The following is a 17,916-nucleotide window of genomic DNA, read 5'->3' on the forward strand; positions in this document are numbered from 1 at the left end:
TTCAGGGTGGGTCCGGGGCTTCACTGCACTGAGCTCATATCAGGATGAAGAGTGGCACACTTTGTCTGAGTACAGTTTTAAAACTTTCACTGCACTTATGTTAAAATCTCCTTTGGCTACACAGAAAATTTAGCACTTCTAAAGCAGTAATCATCGGTCATTATTAAACTAGAGCTAGATTCCCTCCCTTCCTCCTGGCCCAGAAGACTCATAACACAGGATTTTTGTGAACTTATACCTTAAGCCCAAGATTTCACTTCATATATATTTAATGACCCATAGCTGCAGGACTCAGCAGCCAATGGTTCAGGTAGTGGCATGCAGGAAGAGTCCCAGGTCTGGCTGATTATTGGATATAGAAACAGGAGCCTCCTGAGCAGCCAGAGAGCTGCTGTTCCTCTGTATTCAGCACTGCTGCAGCTGCTACCCCAGTCCCTGTGGTGCTCACCAAAGATACTGGCAACTGGAGAGAATCAAGAACTGGAAAACACACTGCAACAACAACAGAAAAATATACATTGCAACAAAATTTCTGTTTAGCTTAGCTAAGGTTATGATTGTGCAGACAGCTCAAATGATGAAACAACCTGTTAGTGCCAGAGTGAAGTGAAACAACCTTCCTTCTCATTCCCACTTCTCCTTCTCCTTCCTACTTTCTCCTGTTTCCAGCCACACACTCCCTCGCTCTGGCTCATGCTTGTGCTTGAGAGAGCCTTTTATTGCTAGTATGGCTCACTAACCAGCAGAAAAGCATCCATGTTTTTTGGTGGATTTGATTTCTCCTGGGGCAATGAGTTAAGCTGTTTCTCAGAAGAGCTCAGCAACTGCTGGGACTGGCTGAGGGCAGGAGAAAGAGACCATAGGTGCAAGCAGACCTCCTGCCTAGGTGCTGGAGTACTGCTCAATTCCTCTACTGAACGCTTTTCTTAGGTGAAGAGAAGCTCTAGGTACTCAGCACATTTATCTGTATGATGAACAATATTTGACAACAGGCAAAGAATTGTAATGAAGAAGGGAAGACCAAAAATTGATGCTAGAGAAGTTCATACTCTAAATAAGGCAAAGGCAGGTAATTATGGTAATTGATTTATGAAAACATTTCTGAGCTTGTTCTGGGATTTCTCTGTCGCTGGTACACTTTACATCATGGTTTCTTCAGGGGACCCTCTCCAGGATAAAAGCTGTGCTTCTGATGCCTGCGTGTGGGAGAAGGCTCAGGCAGGTGCTGAACCGTGGGACAGGTGGTGTGGTCACTCTGGCTCTGATGTGTCACAGCTTGCCCATCCACAGCAGACCTACAAAACAAGGCAGACACGATGCCATTAGTGGGGTGTGCTTTATTACAGCAGAAAAAATAAAAAAGTAGGAAAATGGGCAGAAAATCATACTTTTTCTCCATGAAGACGGCAGCTATCAAGTAATAAAGGCACACAAATGAGTCTAAGGCCCTACAAAAACAAAGAAATCTCAGGGGGAGGTTCAGAGGGGATCTCATCACTCTCTACAGTTCCCTGACTGGAAGTTATGCTGAGGTGAGGGCCGGTCTCTTCTGCCGTGCCTGCAGTGAGGGGACCAGAGCAAATGGCCCTAAACTGAAACGGGGAAGACTCAGACCAGTTGTTATAATTTTTTTTTTCACTGTACGAGTGGTCAGGCACTGGAATAGGTTTGAGAGGAATAGTGGATTTGTCTTTACAAACAAGCTGTAGGTCTGCTGGTAGATAAAACTAGTACTGAGAGATAAAAGAAACAATGGGAAGGATTCCACTGATTGATGAACGGAAAAAGATATTTGCTTTTACCAATAAGCTCTAGGTTTGCTGATAATTGAAATTAGACATTGAAAGATGAAAGAAACAATGGGGAAAACCCCTAAATTCCATAAGAATTAAAAATTAAAAGGGAGGGTTATACATTAGAGTGAAATCTTTGGTGTCAGGTGCATCAGGAAGTCTGTACCTCTCAAGTAGCTCAGCCAATGGGGAAAGAGGGAAGGGAAATGCAGCCGGGAAATTAGGATAAAAGAGGAGACTGTGTCCTCCAAAAATTTGAGAGACCCCAGGGGAATGTCCCATGGCCTCTCCCTTTATTCGAATAAAGTAAAAGGACTCCTCTGTCTCCTCTTTGGACATAAACCTCTGATGTTTGTGGATTAATTTTTCTGACAAATTGTTCAAGGGCGTGGTGGAGTCAGCATCCCTGGAGGTGTTAAGAAGCGTCTGGATCTGGCGCTGGGTGATGTGGTTCAGTGGTTACAGCGGTAGTGCCAGGTGGACGGATGGTCTGGATGATGTTGAAGATCTCTTCCAACTTTGATGACTCCAAGATTCTACGTGAAACAAGCGGCCAGAGGGGAGCGGGGCCAGCGGCACCCCGCTCGTTCCCCTCCGCCCCACAGCAGCCGGCAGCCAAACCCAGCCGCAACCGCGGCCCCGGCCCCTTCCCCGCCGCCGCCCGAGCATGCGCGGGGCCGGGCCAGTTCCGCCACCGCCCCCGCTCCCTTCGTAGCGGCGCTGCCGGGATCCAGGGAGCCGCTCCCGCCGCCCCTCTCCGTACTGCGAGCCCCGACGGACGGCAGCCAGCAACCCCCTGGGCCGGAGGTAAGCGAGGGGCCGGCGGGCGGGTTCCCCTCCGCACGGCCCTTTGTGCGCTCCTCGGGGCGGGCAGGGCGGAGCGGGGAGGGGGCGGCCGGCACCGAGGCGGCCCCGCTGTGCCGCTTGCGAGGGCGGTGTTGGTGCCCGCTCCAGCCGCGGAGCCGTGTCGTGCTCCTGCGGGGCCGCCGCTCCCCGCAGCCGGCCGGGGGGAAGGCTTCAGCCGGGCTCGGGGCGCTGCCGGCCCGAGGGGCTCCTCCGCCCGCGGACGGGGAAAGCAGCGCCTGGATAAGGCCCTGTGTGACTGTCTGTGCCCGGCCCTCGGGTTCGGGAGCGCCTTCTGGCCCCTCCTTGGGGCTCCGCGGCCGCTGCCCGGAGGCTCGGACATTTGTATTAAGTTCTCTTGTGACGGGCTGAAAGGTGCTGCAGCGGTGGAGTGACACGACGGGCCTTTTCAGGCAGTCGAGCCTTCAGGTCTGAAATGGAGGCAGCAGGTTTCGGAGCTGAGCGCATAATGAGGGCAATTGCTCCCAGCTAATTAGATATGTATCAGAAGGCAAATACTGAGTTATTAGTGGAGAGCGTGTCTTACGAAACCGCTCCTCGGTTCGTGGTGTCTCAGCCTGACCTTCGGGAAGTGTTGTCCTCGATCTGCTTTAAAGATGAATTTCGGGGCTCATAAGCTTCTAATTTCTGGAAGTGGGAACCAGTGTTCCACTATAGGTGCCAACATTGTGACCTGCTGTACTTTTTCCACGGGCTACGGGAGGAAGACATATGGTGGGGGCGTTTTTTGTTTTGTGTTTTTTCCCCCTCCCACAGTTTTGGCTGCTGGTGCTTTCAAAGACAGCAGTCACTACAGGCTGGCCAGATTGGGGTTTAGTAGGACCATCCTGTGTTGTGTTCATGCTTTCCGATCTGAAGAATGCGTCGGGAAGCCCGTCTCCTCCCAGCACCGCCACAGAAAGCAGTTCGCGATCACTCCCACCTTCGAGACTTCCTGCTGGCAGGCTCAGGGTGTCACGAGTGACGCCTTTCATGCTTCTCCGATCGGTGGCCCGGTACTTCCCTCTGGCAAACAGGATCTCCTTAGTGGGACGTGCTGGCAGGAGCGGTCAGACTTTCCAGCCAAGTGTACTGAAGAGGGGGGCGAGGTCTTTACTGCCAGGTTTTGTGGGTCACCAGCTGAGTTACAGCCCCTGCCCCATGCCCTTCCTTTTGTTTTCATTTCTACGTCCCTAAACATTAGCTCTCCTCACAGTATGTGCAAGTATAGAAATGACTGGGGAAAGTGATTCTGATGTTGGTGCAGATTTTTAAGAGAGAAGAGGAGGTTGTAGTGACTCACGTTTTGTGGTAACCACTCCCTAGTGCCTACAGCCGTTACAGCACCAGGTGAAATTCACGTTTTTACTGTGAATAACATTGGACAGAAGTCATGGAGAAGTTCTTCCTGCAATTACTGGTGGTCCTTGATGGTGTCAATTGTTACTTAGAAATCTTTTTTTAAACTAAATACAATATTCTTGTGGCTCTCACATTATCTAACATGGGGTATTTGTGTTACCATATGCAAAGTTATGAGCTCACTGAATGCAGTTACAGTGGTGACTGCTACTCTGGCTATTTAGTTGGAAAACCAAAACCAGGAAGGAACTGGTGAGTTTATGATGAGGGAGCCAGCCCAGCAGAACCTTGGTGACAAACACTTGGGTTTGTTAACCCTTTGCTGGGGAGGGAAGGCTGAGGGGGGTTGTCAAGGGGCAGGATAAACTTCTGGAGTGTTCTCTAATGTTATCTGAACACTAGTATATGTTTAGCTTTGCTAATGCTTTTCTACAGAAAGCACTGTGCTCCTCTTTCTAAACTGGCGGAAGGTTGAGGTTGCCTGTCTGTGACAAGTTACTGTATGCAGAGACTGATCTGTGGAGGAGAAATAAAGCTGGCCAGGGTGTTCTGTGGAAGTTGGTCACTGGGGCAGGGGACCTGGCACTCCCTGTGCTGCTCTCTGCAGCTCTGGATGCCAAGATCACCACCTGCAAAGTGCTGCTCTTGCGTCCCTCATCGCCCTTCCATGGGGTGACTCCTTTGGGAACACACTGTCCTTGGCCTGCCCTCTCTTGCTGCCTGCTGCCAGGGGTGTGCTGACTCTGAACATGTGCCAGTGCTGGGACCAGCACCTGAATCTACTAGGGCTGCTGTAGCACAGAAGGGGATGCAGAGTCTGATGCTGTGTGTACCTTGACTGGTGTGAGCAGCAGAATTGAGCATCCAGGAACCACTTACCTGACCAAGGGCTTTGGCTTACGCCTGCTATTAGCCATTTGGGATGAGCAAAAGCATTTCATAGTTTCAGGTCGATGCTGGATTAAAACAGAACTTCAAACTGACCTTAAATGCATGTGTTTAATTTATAGTTTCCAGGCTTTAACTATGTTTGGTAAAGTTGCAACAATTAATCAAAAAAGTCAGTGGCAATTAATTGCTGTAATATAACAGACTACACGTTTACAGTTTAGATCTCTGTCACATTTAGAGGATGCTTTTTTGAAGTTTTAATTGCAGTTTGACATGATACTGGAGCTATTGGGCACTGCTGAACAAACACAAAAGCTGTTGATGAATTTAGTGTAATATGAAGAGATGTCTATTGTGTTACTGCAGTATCACATTAGGCATCTGTGTGCGTGGTGTTCATTTAGAAATTGACTTTGCACTTAAAAAAGCAATAGCTTGAGGATTTATGTGGTCACTTTTAGTCTGAAATTTTTGCTAAAATCCTACATTAATAAGAACCTCTTTTCTTTGAATGAGAAAATGAATCCCCCAACCAAAAACTTTTAATAAAACTTCTGTATTAAGTATGTTCTCAATACCTTCTGTGACTTGGAAAACTGTATCACATTTTGTTGTCTTCTGGTTATGTCCCTCTCCCTTCCTCTCACTAAAATGTTCCCATATACTGATGTGGAATGTTTTATTGTGGGTTTCAAAAGTTCAGCTGATCTCAGTGAGAGTGTGAATTAAGGAGCTCTGGAAAAATGGGATTTCCTGAAGCCTCAAGTGACTGGTTCTAGGAGAGCTGGATGTCAGCATGGTGCCTTAGAATATCATGTGAAGTGGTTTTGTTTTTTTTTTTTTTTGGGTTTTTTTTTTTTTGTTTGTTTGTTTGTTTTGCTTAGGGTTTGTTTTTTTTTTTTTTCCCCTTTTTTTTTTATTCCTGATAAGTTGTCACAGGGGCTCTCTGAATATCACATGACAGCCAGCCTGGAATCTCTGTGTTTTGAAGCTCACTACTGACTGAATCTCCCTAGTTTATACAGGTCGCTTGCTGCAGTTAATGTGTTGCAAATGGAGATGGGAAGCCAGGTCTCCCTAGTGGCTTCTTGCTGGATCTCATGACAGCTCCAGCTGAAAACTGACCACCACAAAATTGCTTGCTGATTCCCCCTGATTCCCCCTGCCCTAGCAGGATAAGGGGAGAGAACCAAAAGAGTAAAGTGAGAAGTCATGGGCTGATGTAATTAGATAGTTTAATGTGACAGAAAAGGAAGAAAAAAAAAATTAAAATAGTTGGAATATATAAAATGAATGATGCAAATTGCCACTGCTTGCCAACTGCTGACCAATGCCCATGCCTTTGGCCAGGTTTCCCCCCAGTTTATATACTGAGCATGATGCCACATGGTATCCTTTTGGTCAGTTTGGGTCAGCTCTCCTGGCTGTGTCCCCTCTCAGCTCTTTGTGCCTCTCCAGCCTTCTCACTGGCAGGGCGTGAGAAACTGAAAAGCCCTTGACTTAGTACAAACACTTTTTAGCAACAACTAAAACAATTAGTGTGTTATTAATATTCTCATCCTAAATCCAAAACATGGCACTAGGAAGAACATCAGCTCTATCCCAGCCAAAAGCAGGTCAGTGGAATATTAGAAGTGCTGAAAGTGTTTAATATTTTAGACAACAGAGTGGAAGCTTCCACAGTTGAATGTAAAATACTGTCCCTGTTAGGACAAGAGTGATTAGGTTTTCCCTCTTAAGCCTCATCCTAGTTGCATCTTGGCCTCCTAAAGTCTTTCGTTGCTTCCTGTGTTTTTCTCTGTGTAGGTTTTCTCTTCATTGAGACCTGAACTTTGACAGTGCTAAGTATATTAAATAAAGCCTATTAGCCAAAGGCTGCTATTGATAACAGATTAAATGGGTAGTCTTAATGGAATTCATCTGTAGTGCCAGATATCTTACTACTGACGGGCAGATCACAGAATACTTGTTTAACACTTAGTCTGGTTAATTGATTTAAAAGAAAAAAATGAAGGGGTTAAACTCAGTAACTATCTGAAAGCTAATCCTTGTTTGCTCTTCAATTTGATTTTTTTTCTAGTCTGCCCTCTGCCCAGTAGGACTTCATCAAAATGTCTCTCTATCCTTCCCTAGAAGATCTGAAGGTGGACAAAGTTATTCAGGTATGGTAGACTTAAAAAAAGATTAATTTTGATGACAATAATGTATCTGATATTTAATCCAGGAAAGGGGAGACTTATTGTAGTTGAGAAATTGTTTTACCATCTCACTCTGAAAGGGAAAAGACAGCCTGTTTACTTTGTAGCTTGATCTAATATGATTAATTCTTATTTTGCCACCTGGATATATTTATTTTGCTTTATCTATTCATTGTGTTCATTTGTCTTTAATATGTTCGGTTTTTTTAAGTATAGATACACGGTCTTAAGTAGACAAATATAGTTAGTCTCTTCACATACTTCAGCTCTGACTTGATGACTAAACTAAACTTGATGCTGCATCTCATTCCCAGTGTCCGAATCTGTGGCAGAAAGATTTTGTGGTCAATTGAGCACAAAAAAAAAAAAAAAAAAAAAAAAAAAGAAGCACTGGCTGTCTTCTTAATACCATTTGGAATCAGATTTGTCCTCTGGCTATTTCATGGTAGTGACTAGTTCTCACAGTACATTCAAGATTATCACCTTTGTGCAAAACCCTTTATGTGTAAGAATATTGGTAGTTTTATTATTAGACATGATGAGGACTAAAAAATATCTGTGAAACAAAATAATGAAAACCACTTTAATAGATTAAAAATTCTATGAGAAGTTTGATGTGGATGTATTTCACAAGGAGTTTCCTTATTTTCTTCAACATTTTACCTTTTCCTGAACTTAACCTGCATTCCTTCCTGGTTTAAACAACAGCAAGGTGTTATAGTGTGTTTTAAGGTGGGAGGTACTTCTGTCCTTGCTGTGTTCATTGGGAAGCAATCAAGCAAACTACAAGAACAGCTTCCTGACTGTCCTGTGGTATCCCAAAATGCAATACCCTGTCTCATCTGTGTTTATATGTGTGGGGTGGAGCTTTTGAAGTTGTGGGTGCTATGTTGTGTCCACCCACTCCATTCTTCATATGTAACCACAGTCCTTTATCTACAGTCTGGTAATGCTGAACTAAAAATTGAGTAGCCTGGGGCCAAGAACATGCTCCTTTGGCCTTGTATTGACCAACTGCTAGAGTTTATATATTGCAGTTGAAAATTGTCATAAATATGATCAGTAAGCCATTCCATTTTCACTGGTACTTTTCATAGAATCACTGAGTAGTTTGGGTAAAAGTCTTCTGCAACAAGCAGGGACATATTCAACTCCATCACTTTGCTCGGAGACTTAAATGTCCCAACCTTAAATGTCCTTAAATGTCTTCAAGGATCTAGCACCTCTCTGGACAGCCTCTGTTCCAGTGCTTCACCACCCTCATTTTGAAAAACTTGTTTCTCATATCTGGTCTAAATCTAAATCTAACCCTCTCTTAGTTTAAAACCTTTATCCCTTGTCCCATTGCAACAAGCTCTGCTGAAAGGTCTGTCACCATCTTTCTTATAAGCCCCCTTTAGTATTGGAAGGCTGCTGTAAAGTCTCCCCAGAGCCTTCTCTTCTCCGGGCTAAACAGCCCCAGCTCTGGCAGCCTTTTCTCATAGAAGAGGTGTTCCATCTTCTGATTGCCTTGTGATAATTTCTTTGGGACCGGCTCCAACAGGTTCATGTCTTCCCATGCTGGGGATCCCAGATCTGGACATAGCACTCCAGGTGAGGTCTCACAAGGGCCAAGAAGAGAGGCAGAAACACCTTTCTTGACCTGCTGGCATCAAAGGCTTAATCATTTTCTTTTCCCAATGAATACATTATAAAAATGCTGTCTCTTTAAATAAGTCTGAGAGCATTCTTAGGACAAGAGGGGGCTGAGTGCTGAAAGACATCTGTATCTGCAATGAGTGACTAAGATTCAAATGACTGCTGGCTAAAACAAACAGACTTGTTACATTAAATATTATTCTAACCTGCTCTTTTTGTCCATCATTTGAGTTGGAGCCTGTGTTTCTAAATACACGTGATATTGCTAAATAATGACTCATTCTTGCTGTGAAACCTTTTTTTAAAGACAACTTCCTGGAGTGAACAGGACTGAGAAGTTTTCTATTTTTAAGCGTTTCCTTAACATCATGAAGTAATTTGACTGTCATGTTGTGTTAGAAAATGTATGTGTCCTTTCAGCCTAACGTTTCAGTATGCATTGAGTACTTCCTCCCCCTGCCCCCCCCACCTTCGACATTCAACCTCAGCAAAGTTACTGGAATAGCTATTTCCATCATGCTTTGGAGGCCTCTCTAAGACTGTATTTTTCACTGGTCATGGACATGCAAGGCCAAAAAATAGAGCTGAGGTATTGAGAAGGAAGGAAACTGACTCACAAATATAAGAGAACTTAATAAAGTAAGCCAGTCAGCAATACAGAAATAAAAGAGTTCACTGTAGTGGCTGTAGAAAAATCATCTTGGAAAATCTGATTCTTTCAGAAGATATACTAGTCGCACTGGATTGTGTGGAGCTTGACACCTGAAAACAACTATGGATTTCACTAACAATTTCTGTAAATGCTGTGAAGAAATAAAACTGCTGCTAGCTATCTGAAAAAAATAATTGTAAAACACTCTGCTGAAGGTCACACCTTAAAACTTATAAATAAGCTTTTTTTGGACAAAGGTAATGTTTCCTTTAAGACTTTTTAACTTGCTTGATGATGTAAATGGAACAGGTTGACAGGAAAGCCTTTCTGCATTATCACTGTAGCTTGTCTCTGAGGAAGATACAAGTTGATATGCCAGAGTAGTTTTGATACTATTACAGCATGTTGTATTGAAGCTATTTATTTCACATAAAAAGTTTGACTTCATTACTTCAAGATGAATAGTAATTAGCATGTACAAGAAAAAAGAAAATACTGAGTCTCCTGCCTGCATAATTAAGATTTATTTTTTCTTATACAAGATAACATCAGTGAATTTCTTTGCTTGTAGGCTCAGACTGCCTTTTCTTCAAATCCAGCTAATCCAGCAATCTTGTCTGAAGCTTCTGCTCCAATTCCTTGTGATGGAGGTAAGCTCATGTACTGCATAGTATCCTATGGATAATGTTGTGGAAAGCAGTTATGAAATTCTAAAGTTATTTAGTAACACTACAGTCAAAAATAGCTATAAGTGCGTTACCCTATTTACAAACGGTAACAAATGTTACCCTATTTCCATTTCCATTTTGGAAATGCTAACACCGCCTTGGTAAGGTGCTATAGGAGTCAAAAAACAGTGCTTGCTTATAAAAGGAAGTTGTGGCAAGCAGTCGCCCTTCTCTTTTTACAACCTTTTCCAAGTGAGCCTAGCATAACAAGATTTGATGTTGGTACTTTTGGGCTCTGTTAGCTCTTACCTCAGACACTTAGTTGTCCTTATTTATCACATACATATTTGTAAGCTTTAGAGGACAGTGTGAGTCAGCGTCTTTCCTCTACACGTGAATTTGCTTTGGGACACAGTCAAATCTCTGTCAACAAGTGCCCAGGAAGCTGGCAGTTAATCTTGTTGTGCAATCAACATAAAGCTTGCAGCAGATTTTGGAATCAGATATGTGGTTGGAAATCCATCAGATCTAAAGCTGAATGATTTGTACTTATACTTTCTCCTTCTTTCTCCCATGCACATGTACATCCACAAAGGTGCACAGGTATTTTTGAGGTTAGAGCTTTGCTTTAGTAAATTACTCCTAACAGGAAGTCTAAAAGGCCTAAAGCCTTGTAACCAGCAAGACCAGCAGCACTGCTGGAACAGTGGTCTGTCTGCTGGTTGATCAGATATTAAAGGTTGGTGGATGGAACTTTGTCTCCAGTTCGTGTCTAAGATGACTGTAAGGCAGATGTTTCCATAGCTCACCAGATTTGCCTCTGGTAGATGCTCTCTGGATTAGGTACTTATCTGGCCTAACCTCACCAGACCAGATTTGAGTTTACTTTAGCAGTCTTGGCAGCATCTTTACTGCTGTCAATAGTTTGAATTCTCCTGCATGTATTTGGCAAGCAGGAACCAAAACATAATTTTGACATCAGTTTGTGTGTGAATTTGTGGCTGAAATTATTGAATATATCCCAAACGAAAGAAGGCCATCACCCATAGGATGTGCCAGACCCACTGGAAATGCTTCTGTCCTGACAGAAACAGGAGACTATCCAACATCATCCAACATTTTGTGTTCTGCTATGTTTTCCATTATTTGGAGCGCTCTCTGTTTTAAATGAGAATTTAATTCAGCCAGCAAAGATGCATCTGGTGTAGTAAAGAACAAAACAGAAGAATTGGGTAGCTGCCGAAATCTTGTGTTGTGTAGGGGCTTGAAAAAACAAGCAAAAATAGAAAATTTATTCATCAAAAGCTTTTTAAACAATATTGATGAAGCTACAAGCTTCTGGATTAGTCCAGAAATATGATCAGACTGTTCTCATTCAAAGCAGCATATTAAAGAGCTAAAAAAATCTCTTGTTTATACTGGCATTCACCTTGCATTGACCTTTGCTTCTTCCCAGAAAAATTACATTCTGTTGCTGGTAAGACATGGATTCTTATAATAGCTGTTTTTATACATTTATACCCATAAATGAGCACTAGAAACCTAAGCCTTGTGTACTGGGGAGTCTGGTTGCTTCTGAAGCCCTTCTTTCCACTGCCTCTCTCTCCAAGCAGCTTTTTCTGCCCTCACTCATTTAGTGAGAATGTCAGGGGGACTCTTAAGAGTGCTCATTACTGGCACTTGGTAGATGGCACCAGTTAATGATCTGTGGAATGTCAAGAGCAATATCAAGTTTATTTCCAGAGTTGTTCAGCTCAAGGTCTGACAAGTCTGTCAGTTCAACTTCCTTTCCTCCTACTCCTTGTGCCTCCCTCTGCTTGTGGTATTGAGGGATGTTTTAAAGGCTGTGTGTGTTTTGTCTTGTTGAGGGGCATGTATAAAGCCCCTTCAGTTTGAAGCTGTGACAAAATGACAGCTACTTTCTCATGAACACTCAAAGCAGACTGTAGTGTGAACCTTAGAACCAGGAGGCTTCTGCAGAAACCTTCCCGTGCCTCGTACCTGGAACATCCTTGGCATGAATGTTTCTTGCTGTTTTGAACTTGGTAGAAGGTCTGTGTGTGTGTTCTTCAGTACACCTGGTTTGGGGGTGGGAAGAGAGCAGTTCTCCACTAATTGCCCAGGATTTCTAGAGTTTAAGGGCGTGTCCTTATGCAATGCAGCTCACTGTTGGTTTTGGAACATGTCACCATGTGTCTGTTGGTATTGTAAAGGGTGAATAGAGTAACTGAAACTGAAAGTTCTCCTCAGAAAGAACTGAAAGTTCTTTCTCAGAAGTGCTGCTTGTCTGGTTACTCTTCTGAACCAGGCCAGAATAACAATTCTGATTCAAGTGGGTCTTCTGCCATAATTTTCCAATTAAATAATTACAAAAGCACAAGATTTATTGGAGTAATTGTACATGTGAAAGCAGTTAACTGCTCCTTCTTTTAAATCAACTGTTGTATTGATTTTTGTTTTGTTTTTCTCCTGTAGGCTTGTACCCCAGATTGTATCCAGAACTTTCTCAGTATATGGGCCTGAGCCTAAATGAGGAAGAGGTGCAGAGAAACTTAGCAGTGGCAGCAGCTGCTCAGCCACAGGGTGTAGGTACCAGTCAAGCATATTCTAGAGAACAAAAGTTTTAAGACTAAATGTGTATCTAGCATTCTAGAGAGCAGATTATTATTTCCCTTAAGTACCATACTTGACTGAGAGGCAAATTATTCAAGTTGCAGTACCTATTTTAGTGTCTGTTCTAAAACTAAGCAGTCCATTTCCAATGTTGGGAGGGGGTGGGGGGGACTTGGTGTTGTGGCTTATTTTGTGTATTTTTTTTTTTTTTTTAATATCACTTCATACAAACTGACATATAGCTATTCTTAAAAGTTGAAACTAAGTTGTCTGGCTGTTTTGTTTTAATCAGCAACTGGTAACACGACCTTCTACTAATTACATGGTAGCTCCAGTGACTGGAAATGATATTGGAATTCGCAGAGCAGAAATTAAGCAAGGCATCCGTGAAGCAATTTTGTGTAAAGATCAAGATGGCAGAATTGGACTTCGCCTTAAGTCTGTTGATAATGTAAGTGTAGAAGTTGCTTTTGCCTCTAGAGGTTATACTGCTGGACTATATTAGTAGTGAAGTTAGGATGTGGTCAGTCTTACACAGAAATAGTCTTCTGTATAACAGTTTCTTATCTGTTACCAGAATTTTAAAGTCCTTCATTAGACTTGTAACTAGATTTCCAGCTCGCTGGCCTAGGATCTGAATTTACAGCCACAGTTTAATGCCATGTGTTTTATAAGACTTGAAAAATACATACAATATTTTTTGTTTCACTTTGGAGTGTGAACTTGTCCTTGCATAGTTGCTGTGATACTTTTTATCAGTTCAGGACTGCTTGTCTTTACCTTTGTGGAACTACTGGGCCGTACTTAATGTTCAACAGTATGTAATAACTGCTGAGCATACTTGTAAACTGTATATCCTTTTAGAACTATCTCCTTTAGTTTAGAAGTCTAGAAGTATCTCCTTTTTTTTGTAAAAGGTGCTTAAACCATTTAAGCCATTTAATCTGAATGTTTTAAAAAGTGTACTGAAGGTAGCATACAGGGTTAAAATACTTTTCTGTAGTTCTTCTAATACAGAAAATGGGATTTTCTTAGAGTAGCATGGTGTGGTGATGTTCTTTTTTAACACCCCTCTCTCCCAAAGGTATTATTTATAATTTGCTTTGATATGCTTTACTTTGTTTTCAGGGGTAGTTTCACTAGAAATAATTTTGTAACACCTTTTAAAACAGACAAGTATTTACCCCTTGGCTTAAGACTTTAATGTTATGCTCATTTTATTTTTTTTATTTTTAATATTTAGAGATCTAGATAGATTTGCTTGTTTTTGAATTTGTTTTAGCATTAAGTATCTGTCAGACTTTTAAATACATCTAGAAACAGACTGAAATTTCAAAAGTGCCTTTTAAGAAGAGATAATTAGCAAGTCCTTCTGTCTTGTCTGTTTGGTTGATATTGTGTAGGACGTGAAACTTTAGGGGCTGTGTGATCTATGATTAGTCTTTATCTTTAAGCAAGAACTTCCTCTTCTTCTCCCCTCCCTTTTTTTCCCCTTTTTTGTAGGGTATATTTGTCCAATTAGTTCAGGCAAACTCTCCAGCATCCCTTGCTGGTCTGCGGTTTGGGGACCAAGTTCTGCAGATCAATGGTGAAAACTGTGCAGGTTGGAGTTCTGATAAAGCACATAAAGTTCTGAAACAGGCTTCTGCAGAAAGGATTTCAATGATCATTCGGGACAGGTAAAGCCAGCTGCAGATATGGATTTGCCATTATCCATCACTGAGTATCCAATTCTGAGAGGTTTGGGTCTCCCCTTGCTTGAGCAGGTTTAACAAAATCTGTTTGTCCGTGTACTTCAGTTGTAAAGATCTTCAGAAATGTTCCCTTTGTGAGGAGCAATCAAAATGGTTCCTAACTTGTAAACTTCCTGGGCATGATGAGGCATAACAAACTAGTGAGTGAGAGACGACACAAGTTAAATTTAAACTCTGAATTGAAGAGCTCTGTGGTTTTTTTTCAGATGAAATATTTTTCATTTAGTCTAAGTGAAAGTCAACAATAAAAGATAGTAACAAAATGTTTGCTGCATTAATTAATACGTTTGCATTTTATGTAGCATGATAGTTTTTCTTGTGGACTCTGTTGCTTACATAGGAATTAATGCCAGTTTTACTAAAAGCATGCTTGATGACCCAGTATGTTTTTTAAATAATGATCTTGTAGCTAACTATATGTAGCAACAACAGGTCAGATTCAACATAAGGCCTGTAGGCTGCAAGAAGACAGATGATACTTCATGTGACTAAGTATATGCCTCAATGTTTTTTCCATGTTCTTTCTTGCTTAAGAACCAAGCCTGACTTAATGGAGGGCAGCTGCTTTGATCAGGGCAGTTATTTCAAACACTGAATTAAAATACTGTGGCAGTAGATTCCCTGCTCCGTCTAGCACTTTTGTGCCCAACATAGCACCCCCTTCCTTTATCTACTGACTTTTTAAGACACAATTTAAAGGTTTATTGTCCCCAACATGTTGTTGGATAAGTCTTGTACTCAGAATCCTGTGGTCTACCTAGAGTTGTTAAAACTGCCTGTGCTATTTTATCAACCTTGTAATGTTTCTAGAAAACTTTAATGGATGTTTGGTTGGTGTGGTGGGTTGGTGGGTGTTGTATGGGATTTTTGTATTATTATTAATCCAGATGGTGAAATATCTGTAGAACAGGGAAAACATGTAAGGTTTATAAACAAATATATTTTAATACAACAACATTAACAAAATGAAGTTAAACCCAACAGCTTTTTATTATAGAAAAGATATGAGTCTCTTAGCTTATAAAAAGTAATTGTACTCTAAAGTTGCTAAAATAGAATGTGTTTTTTTCTGTGGTTTAGTAGACTGAAGATTTTTATTTTAAATGTCTTTTTAGACCTTTTGAACGAATTATTACCATGCATAAGGACAGCACAGGACATGTTGGTTTCATATTCAAGAATGGAAAAATAACCTCAATAGTGAAAGACAGCTCTGCTGCAAGAAATGGACTTCTGACAGAGCACAACATCTGTGAAATTAATGGCCAGAATGTAATTGGGTTGAAGGTAAAATAACTACTGTGTGGGGGGTGTAGATAGCTGTGAGCTTTTTATGTTTGCATAGTGTGTTTTGGAGAGAGAAAAAAGGTTGTAATATATTGTTTAGTGTTCATAAAATAAAAACTTCAGTCATGATGTAACTTGACTGGAGAGACATAGATGTTTTGGGCCTCTATGCAGTTTTGCATTGGTTGTCAGGACAGCTCATTCTCATCCTCTCTGCCTCTACCTGGCAAGGCTGGCCCTCTGTTTTTATCTTGCTGGCAAAACAAAGGGAAGCTTCCTCCTTCCAACCTGCATCAAATTTTAGCAGGAATTCGTGTCCCTTTTGTAGTCAGTTCATGCAAGATACTCATAACCAAACATCTGTAAAGTGATGTTGCAGTTTCAGTGATTTGTCCTGATCGCTGAGTGTTCCAAACAAGGAGTTGGGGGGCATCTCAAAGCCACATGAAATATGTCTAGAAAAAGTTCTTGAACTGCTGCTTTCTTAATTAGCTTGAGTTGTGTTGCTCATATGACTTCTTGTTTACTAACAGGACTCACAGATTGCAGACATCTTGGCAACAGCTGGAAACGTAGTGACCATCACTGTCATGCCTTCCAGTATTTATGACTATATAATAAAGAGGTAAGTAATACAAAGCAGCCATGGCGTTAATTACAATCCAGTCAACAGTGACTGGAAAGTGTACTCATGACAAGACTTAATTACAAACTTTACTTGAAGATTGGAGGAGGGGTGAGGGTGCCTGAAAATTTGTTTAATCTGATGTTTTGGTCAAATTGGTGTGTGTTGGTACTGTTTTTAACCTGTTCTGTCTTTGTGATGATCCTTTGCCTTTTCCTCTCTGGAAAAAACCTTTTCTAAACTTCTGTTGACTAAGCCTGAATTTCTAAGAACTGAATACTACAACTATTTATTACTTTGTAACTAAAATGTTGTTTGTAGTGCAAGTAATTCCTGTGGCATAAAAGTGATTCTTGACAGGATAGTTTAGGGTTTCTTCCTAATCCTTTGGCAACAATGGCTTTCTATAACTAAATCTGTCCTGCAAAAATATTTTTGAAGTTGCTAGACATTAATAATGCTTCAGGTGTAATTGAGTCTTTTTTTCTTGGTGTTTTTTTTTGGGTAAAGGAAAAGGACAACCCCTTGGCTTGGTATTCTCTTTCTACAAAGCAGTTTTCAGTCTAACAGCCACCTTTCCTTCTGCTCTCCTTCTCTTGTGCTTGTTCTCTGCTTGCACTCATGTCCATACCCTGGAAGATACCACCTCAACACAGTTCAGGTGCTAATAGAAGTGTTGAGTATTGTGGGCTTCTCTTCAATCTTGGGGTGCAGTTTGGTGCAGCTGTCTGTAGCAACTTGTAAAAGGAGTGGAGTGAAAGTCTAGCTTCTGGTTTGTATTGAAGGACTGGCCAGGACAAAGCTACTGTGAACAGAAGCTTGCGTGGTCTTCTGTAGTTGTCTTACAAGCCTGAATGCCTTTTCCTTTTCCTTAGGATGGCAACTAGCATCATGAAGAGCCTGATGGATCACTCTATTCCTGAAGTCTAAACTTGCACCATGGATGTGTGTGTACATAATGATAATTCCACTAAACTTGGGCTATTATACTCAGTGATCTCTTTCTTCTGCACATGAGCCTTTCTGGAGGCTGAGAGAAGATATGCTGCATCAAGTATTTGCATCTAATAATGGCTGGGAATGTCACTGTTCAACATATCTCGTGTATTCACACACTGTAAAACTTGCAGCCTTATATGCTTGACAATGTGAAATTCCAACTGTGTTATGACTTCTTTTCGTAGGTCTTTTATTTAGCTTACTACTACTATAAGCCATTGCAACTAAAGGAACCAGGTATCACTTGCAAAGCTACATGTTGTTACCCAGGACAATGCTGTGCTTTGTATGTAGAAGAAAAATGAGTATTTTTACTGCTTTTGTTTGCAAGAGTAGATTTGAAATAGCATATTAGAAGTAAGACTAGTACTAGTTAATTTTTTGTTCTAGTAAATACTGTTTACACAAAAATGCCACCTAGCTGAATATAGCTCAAGGCATCAGTTAGTAAGTAAGCATTAATTAAAGTAGTGTACAGATACTCAAATCTTTTTATTATTTGTTATATGAATTGTAACTAATTTGCTTCTCTCTCGCCTTAACCATGTTCTTTTAAGGATTTAGACATAACCAAATAAATGACCAAAACTTTA

The 17,916-nt window shown here is 41.4% G+C and overlaps 1 protein-coding gene across 1 annotated transcript; it reads left to right on the forward strand.

Moving 5' to 3' along the window:
- Positions 1 to 2,502: 2,502 nt before the first annotated feature.
- SDCBP (syndecan binding protein) lies at positions 2,503 to 17,916 on the forward strand. The gene is made up of 9 exons (XM_053957836.1): positions 2,503 to 2,600; positions 6,970 to 7,051; positions 9,949 to 10,027; positions 12,521 to 12,630; positions 12,951 to 13,109; positions 14,162 to 14,337; positions 15,528 to 15,699; positions 16,233 to 16,324; positions 17,200 to 17,916. Exons 2-9 carry the CDS (start codon positions 7,001 to 7,003, stop codon positions 17,252 to 17,254), a joined length of 894 nt encoding a protein of 297 aa, XP_053813811.1. The 5' UTR covers positions 2,503 to 2,600; positions 6,970 to 7,000; the 3' UTR covers positions 17,255 to 17,916.

This window comes from Vidua chalybeata, chromosome 1 (assembly GCF_026979565.1).
Source record: "Vidua chalybeata isolate OUT-0048 chromosome 1, bVidCha1 merged haplotype, whole genome shotgun sequence".
NCBI classification, from domain to species: Eukaryota; Metazoa; Chordata; class Aves; order Passeriformes; family Viduidae; genus Vidua; species Vidua chalybeata.

Bases quoted from the DNA above. Each gene is read 5' to 3' on its own strand.
- SDCBP (XM_053957836.1), top strand. From the start codon at position 7,001: ATGTCTCTCTATCCTTCCCTAGAAGATCTGAAGGTGGACAAAGTTATT. The intron at 12,631-12,950 runs GTAGGTACCAGT...TGTTTTAATCAG, and splicing joins CAGCTGCTCAGCCACAGGGT to CAACTGGTAACACGACCTTC. The intron at 14,338-15,527 runs GTAAAGCCAGCT...ATGTCTTTTTAG, and splicing joins TCAATGATCATTCGGGACAG to ACCTTTTGAACGAATTATTA.